At 52.8% G+C, this 9,625-nt stretch overlaps 1 protein-coding gene across 3 annotated transcripts; it reads right to left on the minus strand.

Moving 5' to 3' along the window:
• Positions 1-7,803: 7,803 nt before the first annotated feature.
• On the minus strand, positions 7,804-9,500 carry HES4 (hes family bHLH transcription factor 4). 3 transcript variants are annotated; one of them, XM_057432383.1, is made up of 4 exons: positions 9,326-9,500; positions 9,072-9,167; positions 8,878-8,965; positions 7,804-8,800 (listed from the first exon to the last, which is right to left on the minus strand). In XM_057432383.1, exons 1-4 carry the CDS (start codon positions 9,434-9,436, stop codon positions 8,205-8,207), a joined length of 891 nt encoding a protein of 296 aa, XP_057288366.1. In that variant the 5' UTR covers positions 9,437-9,500; the 3' UTR covers positions 7,804-8,204. The 3 variants fall into 3 exon arrangements, with proteins under 3 accessions (XP_057288366.1, XP_057288356.1, XP_057288348.1); XM_057432373.1 differs by having other exon boundaries at positions 7,804-8,797; positions 9,248-9,500; XM_057432365.1 differs by having other exon boundaries at positions 9,248-9,500.
• Between the last annotated feature and the right edge of the window lie 125 nt (positions 9,501-9,625).

Consider the following 9,625-nt stretch of genomic DNA (forward strand, 5'->3'; position numbering starts at 1 on the left):
AGAGGATGCTGGATGGAAAACTAACAGCAAGGGATACTGCAGGGAAAGGCCTGGACCCAACCAGGTCTGGAGCCTTTCCCTGCCCTGTTTCCGAGCAGTGGGACTGCACTGAGAGCTTTGCTCCTAATGACAGAGCAGCCGATGTGGGAAATCAATTCTCCAGCAGCAGGGCATAACGTGTCTCCAACTGCTCCTCTGAGATTTCACAGCAAAGGCTGCTGAAACCTTAGAGCTCAGAGAGAATCCCACAGCCTTGAGAGCATTTAGGATGAAAGTGAAGGTACAAGAGCTCCATTTATCTCGAGCAGAATCTGCCTTCAAAGCCATAATCTGTAATTCAGTAACACTGGGTCTGTTCTACCACGCAGCCTCCACGTGAACCATTAGGCACAAAGAAGTGAGCTGCCAGTGTGGCTGCTGAAGGCAGAGTTATCCATCCCATGGCAGATGCCAATCTGCATCTTTTCATAACACCTAGGATGGGGCTAATGGCACTGGTCTCTGACCTGACAGCAGACAAACCCCAAATGGTAATTCCCATCTGGAAAGCTGGAGTCTGGGTATTTATTCCCGTTCTGAAGAGATGGATGGACAGGCCAAGGGGAATGGCTTTAACCTGCCCGAGGGGACACTGAGATGAGCTCTTAGGCAGAAGCTCTTCCCTGTGAGGATGCTGAGGCGCTGGCACAGGGTGCCCAGAGAAGCTGTGGCTGCCCCATCCCTGGCAGTGTTCAAGGCCAGGTTGGACACAGGGGCTTGGAGCAAGCTGCTCCAGTGGAAGGGGTCCCTGCCCGTGGGGAACTGGGTGAGCTTTAAGGTCCCTTCCAACCCAAACCATTCCATGATTCTCTGGTTCTATGAACCGATGGAAACAAACCAAGTACCCCCCTTGCTTGCAGGACACAGGCAGGATCCACAGCAGTCCTGCTCCTCTGAGAGCAAACCTCTGTTTTGAGCAGGTTACATTACCTTGAGTTAACGTGTGTTGGCAGCTGTTTTAACAGCAGTAAGTGAAGGGCAAAGGGGAAGAAGAGAAAGCATCTAAAGGATGTCGCTGTGTCTCTTGTTAGTGGGCTGACCTTGCGCTTCACATGTGTAGAAGGGGCACAGTCAGCTTCAGTCCTGCTCTAGCCAGCGGCCAGGGCACTTCAACACTTGTAAGCGCTCTGGTATTGAAGGATAGTCCACTTTGGCATGAAGGGGACAGACAAGGAGGTCTATAGCACAGGTCACATTGGTAGGTGAACCCATCACCAGTCCGCATCCTTCCTAACGGCTTGCTCTTTGCAGTCAAGCTGAGATGCTCTGAGGCACTTGAATTGGCTCCTCGGAGCCAGGTCGCTGCACTTTGGTACCCACTAAAAATAACCAGGCAATACATGTGTCTTAGTCTATTTGAGTCTTCAGCAGCAGTTTGTGACATCTCGTAGCTTTTGTGTGTGGCTCTGTGCTGTTCTCTTTCCAAGGTTGTTATGCAAAGGGAGCCATGAAGCTTTTGGTGAAGGGGAGATAATTCCCATTTGGATTCAGAGTGGGAAAAGCTGTTCACAAAGCAAAATATGCTGTAAAATTGCTCGTTGGTATGGCCGCTCTTCACGTCCTATCTCATTTCTTTGGGTGTCAGTGTCTTGCAGAGCAGGGTCCCATTCTTTCACTGGAGGCTTGTTGATGCTAACAGAGCACAGGCAGATAACGGCAGCAATAACACGTCGCTGCCTTTGCTGCTAGCGTGTGGATTTGTTCCACCTTCTCGTTTCTTCATCTCTTGCTCCAAGACCTAGGATGCAATGGGAGATATAAGAGGGGACCCTACAGAACTCAAGCACTCAGTCCCACTGCAGCCTTATCATACATGGCACCAAATAACAGCCCCTGGCGAGAGGGAAGAAGGTTATAGGGACATGGAAGGGGAATGGCAGGGGTGCACAATGCCTATATTCTGACTAGATGTGGACAGGTAACTATGGTTTGCGCCACTGCTCTTGTGCAAAATACTGTGGTCCACCAGTGCATCACAGTGGGTCAGGGCTCTCTTCCGTGATTCACAAAGAGGAGGTGGAACTTTGGTATCCTTTTTGTCCTCCTATGCAAAGGGACAGGCTCTGACCTCAGTTGTATCAACCACAGGATCAGAATCTGACCCATGCTCTCCAAAGTGATGCTGCTTTGTCTTCCCAGAGGAAATCTGTGCAGAGCACTTCATACACCAGATTTGAAGGGGGTGGGGGGGGGGAGAAGAGCACCTCTAGACATGCAAAGAGCCCTAATGAGAAAACCCTACCCCAGGAGCTGCCTGCTTTCAGCAACACTTACATACAGCTTCTAAATGCTGCTAATTGACTTGAGATGCCTTTTGCCTTCGCACCATCCCACCCACGGGGCTCCGCAGCTCCTCACCTGCCCCTGCCCCTCTATAAGGCACAGGGACCCTCTGCCCTTAGTATTTGTCAGCTGCTTTAGCACCCAAATGCTGTCAAAGAAACATGGGCTGCTCAGAGCCCCTGACGTTGGCCTTTGCTAAACCCACCTCTTGCCTTCTTCCCATCTGCTGCAGTCTATTTTTATGGGTTTGGCCTTGGAATCTTTCTCCTCGTTGCAAACCAGCCTGTTTACCAATATCTGCCTCTGAGAAGCCGTGCTGTTTCACACAGGCAGAGAGGGAAACACAGGGGGAGCACATCCATCCAAAGGGTATGGTCTTGCCTGTAGCCACAAAGGTCTGGGTTGTGGGGGGAGACCCAAAAGGGATGGCTCAGCCCAGAGCTGTCTGCTAACAGATCAGAAACCAAAGGGGAGGCAAAGACAGATGTGGATTGTTTGCTGGAATGAAGTGGGGATGCACCATGGATCTTTACGCTGAAAATCAACTGTTGAGGCTTTAAACACACCAAGGACTGGAACCTTTCTACAAGAGCATGTAGGGACAGGACAAGGGGGAATGGCTTTAAACTAAGGATGCTGAGGCGCTGGCACAGGGTGCCCAGAGAAGCTGTGGCTGCCCCATCCCTGGCAGTGCTCAAGGCCAGGTTGGACACAGGGGCTTGGAGCAAGCTGCTCCAGTGGAAGGGGTCCCTGCCCGTGGAACTGGATGAGCTTTAAGGTCCCTTCCAACCCAAACCGGTCTGGGATGATTCTATGGTCAAGGACTGACACTTTTTATGCTGCTGTTTAGTTAAAGGTGCTTTAAAGAGGCTGATTTTTAAAGAGCAAAACTCAGCGGTTCTTAACCTGACTTCCCTAAAGCCCTGATAGCTTGTGCAGAGCCTGGTGGGGCCTGGTATCTTTATCAACTCGTAGGTGTCTGCAACTACACTTTGTGCCTGTTGTCCTGGACTTGAGAGTAGTGAATGGGAAAGGGTTTGGTTTGGGGGCAATCCCCCCATATAAGCCAAGCATTACCGAGGGGGGGTGTGTGTGTGGTGTTCTTTAGTTGCTTATGCAGCGCTGCGATTGCACATATATTGCACTCCTAATCCTGCCACTGAAATGACAAACATCTTACTATACAGTGAAATGTAGATACTGGCCCCAAATTATCTGATAGAATAAAGAACTAGGAACAATTACATCCATTTCAATCAGTGCTTCCAGTTGTAAGAAACATCCTTCTGCTTAGAGGGACCGAGTTAGGACCGAAGGAGCGTATGTGCTGATCGGCTATGCTAACTTCTGCCTGATCAGGTCTACAATGGACAAGCTTTCAGTGCCTTTAATGCGTGTGGGATCTGCCTTGTGTGTTGCATAAGAGCTGTTCCCTAGCCATGCAGGAGTGATTTATCTGCGGGTAATATGATGGGCTCTTGAATTGCAATGAACAAACCCTTTCTTTAACAATAGTCCAGGGTAACCTTATAATAACCTCCTCCACCTTCCCCAGAGAAATGCTTCAGTCAGATAAAGGAATTTGTTATCCACACAGAAACATCTGCCCCCTTCCTCCGAAAGGCCTGGCTCAGAGTGACAGTTACCCTTTCCTCCCCACTCTGCGTGGCTGTTTGAAACAACAGCAAGAGCAAGCTTGCGTTGGGTTTTCTTCCTTCCCGGCTTTGATTGCGGGACGATCACCTGAGCTGGATTTGGAGCGTTGGGTTTTATTTCATAATGATGGATGTGCTGGTTAAATGTAATGGAAGAGGCAAGATAGCAGAGCAGAAATTTGGCGCCAAGCGCCTTGCTTTGAAAGGAGCCCGCATTCCAGCCTGCCTAAGAGGGGCTAAATGGAAAGATCTGATTAAGCGTCTCAGTGTTGTGACCCTGACCCCAAAGAACACGCCGATTCTCTGGAGGAACTTCATTTCAATTAATCAGCTTAACAGCCTGAGTAAATCTGGCTGCAGCCATTGAGCCACGGGGAAGAGCTCCCTCTCCTCAGAGGGTCTCTGGGATGCACCAGCCGAAAGGATAAGGCGGTGTGTGCCGGCATCCCTGCCTCGGTCGCGCTGGGTTGAGGGGGTCAGGGATGCGCTCGTCTCCCTCTCTGGCTTTGGAATACAACCCCACCCCTCCAAAATGCAAACCCCTAAAGCAGCCCCATGCCACCTTCCAGGAGGCTGGCAATGGACTGGGATGGGGGAAGACCCCACGGAGGCTTTGCCTCCCCTTTCCCTGGCTTCTATGCTCGCTGCAGGCTGCATCGCTCAGTTGAGCATCACAACAGTGAAGCAGCAGCGTGAGATGTAGCTGGAGGCAGAGGGCAAGGAAGCAGCTGTGTGAGGCAGCCTGCAGGATAACCCTGGGACACTTAAGCTCCAGGAAACTCCTAAGCAGAGGAAGGCAAAGGCACCAGGGTGGGATATGGGAAGGGAAAAAGACTTCAGCCAATGCCTCAGGTGCTTTCCCCAGGTGGTTCTATGTGGCTGGTGAACTGGGCCAGCTCGGAAGCTGGAAGGGGATTTGCTTCTTTCCTTGCACCAACCAGTGCTCCTCAGGGGATGCCTGTTGGGGCCACAGGGCTGTGGAGGCAGAGCTCAGCTACCCATACACATTTCACATAGTTTTGAGGCTTGAACTGAATTCCCTGCTCTGTTTAGCCTCGTGTCAGGAAATGGCTAGTTAGCAGCATTCCCATTATCTCTTCCCTTGGAGCTCTTGCAGTTCAAATGAAGGAGGCATCACGGGCTGGGTTTCACCACTGTCTTCCTCCCATCTCGCCTGGCTCCACCACACCCAGGCCATTCCATTGCACCCATGGGCTGCTGCACTCTGCCTACCCATTATCGCTCTGGCGCTGTGTCCATCCCTTTGGACTTTTACCTCGCAGCAGCAGCAAACTTTGCTCTTTTACTGCCCCTTTAAAGGGATAAGACCAAATTTAGCACAACATGGAAAAGCAGCTGTATAGAAAGCCCTGAAAAGAATGTGGCAGCCCCTCGGTTGTAGAGGAATAGCCTGGTAGAGCTAGAAGTGCAGCTGTGTCTGGGTATAACCTGAGAGCAGGCAGTGATTGAATGAGGATCTTAAGGTCCTTTCCAACCCTCACTATTCTATGATTCTCTCTTTTAAAGCTGTATGTTGTATGTATGCTGTATGGAGGCATCCCTCGGATGGATTTTGAGCTTCTGGCATGGGAGTTTGTTGGCACCATGCACCTCATGCCCAGCTTGTGTACCCCTGTACCTAAGCACAGACAAGTCTCTCTCAAAAAGAGAGCAGGTTGCAATGCTGGACATAAAACTAGGGTGCTGGGGCCACGCAGTGTTTAGATGGAGGCTGAAACGATGGTGGTACCCTCATGTGCTTGCATTCAGGGCCTTGCTTCAGAGGCAGAGCAGTGAATGACTGCCTGGCGTGCTGGGAGATGCATGTCCCCCAGGAACGCCGTGGTGCATGTTGTGTTTGCACTGCTGCAATCACTGGGCACCCACTCAGGGAAGGGGGTTTATTCCATGCCTGAATCCAGCACTGCAGCCTGGGTATCTCATCAATAGGTGTGCTGGATCTAGGGGTGATCCTGGGGGGGGGGGGGGGAGCGGAGAATGGGCAGTGAGGAGCACATCCAGAGACACGGTGGTGCCCAGGGGAGGGATATAGTTACAGGCAGGCGACGGGCAGGCTTTCATCTGCTCTTCCAAGCCTTCTTCAGACAGAAGAGGAGGGGTAGCAACGGGCTGTGGGGGATGGAGAATTGCTGTAACATGATTTTTATGTCTGTGATTGCATAACAAAACCTCCTGGGAACCTCCTGATTCAAACGGATACGTAGTGCTGGTGGTGGGATGGAGAGCGCTCAGCACTCATCCATTGCCCATGATGCAGGGGAATTGCTGGGCTGGATCGGTATCAGGCTCCGAGCAGCCTGAGGTCCTGTATCTAACAGCGACTGAAATAGCACAAAGGTGTAAAACGCCTTCCGAAGGGGATAAATGTGCTTTAACACACATACACAACACCATGTTCTCACAGAACATTGCTAACAGAAGTAGACCTTGGAAGATGCAATTGCATTTCCGTGCTCAAATTGAAACAGGGGAGATTGAGGTTGGATATAAGGAAGTTCTCCCCTGTGAGGGTGCTGGGGTGCTGGCACAGGGTGCCCAGAGAAGCTGTGGCTGCCCCATCCCTGGCAGTGCTCAAGGCCAGGCTGGACACAGGGGCTTGGAGCACCCTGCTCTAGTGGAAGGGGTCCCTGCCCATGGGTTGGAACCGGAGGAGCCTTAAGGTCCCTTGTAACCCAAACCACACTGTGATTCTATGATGCTAAAAAGAAGTAATCCCTGGGCCTGCTGCATGTATTGGATGCTCTTCATCTTCATGAAACGCTGCTGCTCCCACCAGAAAAAGCCTAAAGTCTTGGGGATGAGGCAGGAGAAATCAGCTTTGCCTATGAGGATCCCACAGCCTGGAGGCTGGAAGGAGCCCAGCCAAGATGGGTTATGCCTCTGGATGTGGCTTTGGCACGCACATGTGTCTGCTGGCTTTGCTCTGGCAGATTACATGATAGCCCCACCTCATCATTTCGGAGCACAGCACACAAAGCTTTCCCTTCCATAGCGTGCATTCACTCTTAATGGCTCTTTCCCCACCCCACGGCCTTATTAATTGGTGACAATTGGAAGCGGTTCATTCCATGTGTGTGTGTGTGTGTGTGTGTGTGAGGCTGCAATTGCTTCCACTTGGCCAGGATTCAAGCACTGGGGGTGAGTCAGAATGGGTGGCAAAACTGTCTTTTCCTCAGCCCCCTTGCTTACTGGAGAGGAAAGAAAAAGCCACAACCCCGAGTTATTCTCTTTTATGAGGTAGGCATTGTGAGGCCAGGCAATTGAATTTACAACAGCATTGAGTATCAGAGTCTATCTGGCCCTGTCAATGAGAGTGGCAAGGGGAAAAAAAGACACACATTAACCCTCGGCTCCCGGTTCCCAGGCGTTTCAATAGGGTTCCCAACTTCCCAAAGAGCCCGCTGCATACTCGATGAGACCCTTTATACCTTCTAATTACCCTCCTCACAATAGGGACAGACTCTCTTGCCTCTTTTGTAGGCGAGATAGTAACTTTTGTGCGCATTCCCCCCCTCCTCTCCCTCCCTAACGCAATCCCTGTGGCAGCATTATTGCGGGAGCAATCGGAGCAGGTAGCAAGCAGCACAATTCCTCAGGTTCCAGGAGCAGAGGTTTTAAGGAATCTCTTTCTTCCGAGTGGGAACATGACACTTGCAAAGCTCTCAGGAGCCATTTAACCCCCCTCAACCCCAGCACCTTTCCCCTCCCCTTTTCCCCCTTATTAAAGCCATAAACCTCACAGTTTTTAGGTTGAGCTTGCCCCTTTCACCTACCAAAAAGGAAATGGGGAAAAAAAAAAAAAACATCTATTTCAACGAGTTTATTTATTTAAACACCTGCATTTCTCTTGGTTTTTGGAGGTCTTTACCACAGGCACACACACACGCACAGACAAACAGGATACAAACAACTTTGGCATTAGACTTTTGAATATCTGTTACAAAACTATTTCTCACTTTTTAATCTTTATTTTAGAAAAAAAAAAAAAAGAAAGTATCTCAAATAAAGGCATTTTAAAGGAGTAAAAATACAAGTCGAGATCCCAACCTCTGAATAGAATAAATAGCAGGTTCATAGCGAGGTCCTTTTCCTTCCTTTCTGTTTCAAGCTGCTTAAAAAAACACCCCAAGGGGGCTCCATACAACGGAGCCAACGGAAGAGTTTGTTGGGTTTTTTTCTTAGGGAATGGGGATCGGTTTAGGCAAGTCACCAAGGTCTCCACACGGATTCACTGCGCTCTCCAACGGGACTTCCCGCCTGGGATGCTGGAACAATGCTGCCCCCAAATGATGTCAACCCCTGCACGGGGGATGCTGATGGGGTGGCGGATGCGTTTCCCGACCCGCTGCCTGCGGACACGGGGACGTTGGTGTTGGCGTACAAGGGAATAACAGGTCCGGAACTGGGAGGAAAAGCTGGATTCGGGATGAGGAAAGCAAACTGGCCGTCGGTAGCAGGGACGAGCTGGAAGCCCCCATAGACTTTGGGGGACAGGGCTTCGGCAGGGTTCAGCTTGCAGGGCACGGGCACTGCTCCGGCTGCTGCGGGGGGCAGCTGGACGTGCAGGGGCTGCTGTGCCAGATGTGCGGTCTGGCTGGCTGGAGGCGGCGGTGGTGGAGGCGGTGGTGGGTAGTTCATGGCCACGATCTGACCCAGGCAAGCCGAGAGGTGGCTGAGCAGGCGGGTACGCACGTCCGTGTTCACCCCTTCGCAGGTGGATAGGAACCGGGTCACCTCGTTCATGCACTCGTTGAATCCAGCCCGGTACTTGCCCAGGACGGTGGGGTCGGCGCTGAGCGCTGCTGCGGGGCACAGGGGCGGTGGGTAAGCGGCCAAGTCGAGCACCCCGCTCCCCCTAACCGTGAGCCCCACAACTTACCCGTCATCTGGGCCCGCTGCAGGTTCCGGAGGTGCTTGACCGTCATCTCCAGGATGTCTGCTTTTTCCAGCTTGGAGTGCCGGGAGCTCTGCGGAGGGAGAGCGGTGCCGTGAGGGCTGATTCCCAAACCACCACCCCCCCCCCCGCCACACGCAGACCCTTAGAGCCCCAAAAGCGCCCCTGCTCCCACTTACATCCTTCTTCAGCGCATCCAGGATGAGCGTCTTCAGCTGCCCCAAGCTCTCGTTGATCCGCGCCCGGCGCCGCTTCTCCATGATAGGCTTGGATGACTGCGGGGAGACCGGTCCCGGTAAGCCTCCCTTCACCCATCCCATTTCCCCACCCTCCAAACCTCAACCCCGACACCGACCTCAGCACGGCCGCGGGTTCGCCGCCATCCAGCGCCTCCGCCACCGTTGCTGCTTCCCAACCGGCACCCGCCATTTACCTTCCGGTGCTCGCTGGCGCTCCGCGGCTTGTCCGGTGTGTGGCTGGCGCTGGCCGGGGCGCCGGCGATGGGGGACGCGGTCGGCTTCTCCATACCCGTATCGGCGGGCATGGCGCGGTGGTGGTGGCGGGAAGGCGCGTGCGGCGGTGGCGGGAGGGCGCGTGCGGCGGGGCGCGCGCGGAGTGCGTGTGGCGGGGCGCCCCCCCCGCCTTTTATAGCGGCCGGCGGCGGCTCCCCATTCGTGTGAAACCGCCGCCGCGGCCGTTCCCACACTCCCCGGGTAACCAATCAGAGACCGGT

Source organism: Pezoporus wallicus, unplaced genomic scaffold, assembly GCF_028554395.1.
Source record: "Pezoporus wallicus isolate ANWC-B61680 ecotype Strahan unplaced genomic scaffold, APGP_CSIRO_Pwel_v1 contig_8006, whole genome shotgun sequence".
Lineage (NCBI taxonomy): Eukaryota > Metazoa > Chordata > Aves > Psittaciformes > Psittacidae > Pezoporus > Pezoporus wallicus.

Excerpts from the sequence above, each read along its gene's own strand:
- HES4 (XM_057432365.1), bottom strand. The coding sequence starts at position 9,436 with ATGCCCGCCGATACGGGTATGGAGAAGCCGACCGCGTCCCCCATCGCC. Across the intron at positions 9,168-9,247 it reads GAACCCGCGGCCGTGCTGAG|TCATCCAAGCCTATCATGGA; the intron begins GTCGGTGTCGGG and ends GTCTCCCCGCAG. Across the intron at positions 8,801-8,877 it reads GCAGCGGGCCCAGATGACGG|CAGCGCTCAGCGCCGACCCC; the intron begins GTAAGTTGTGGG and ends TGTGCCCCGCAG.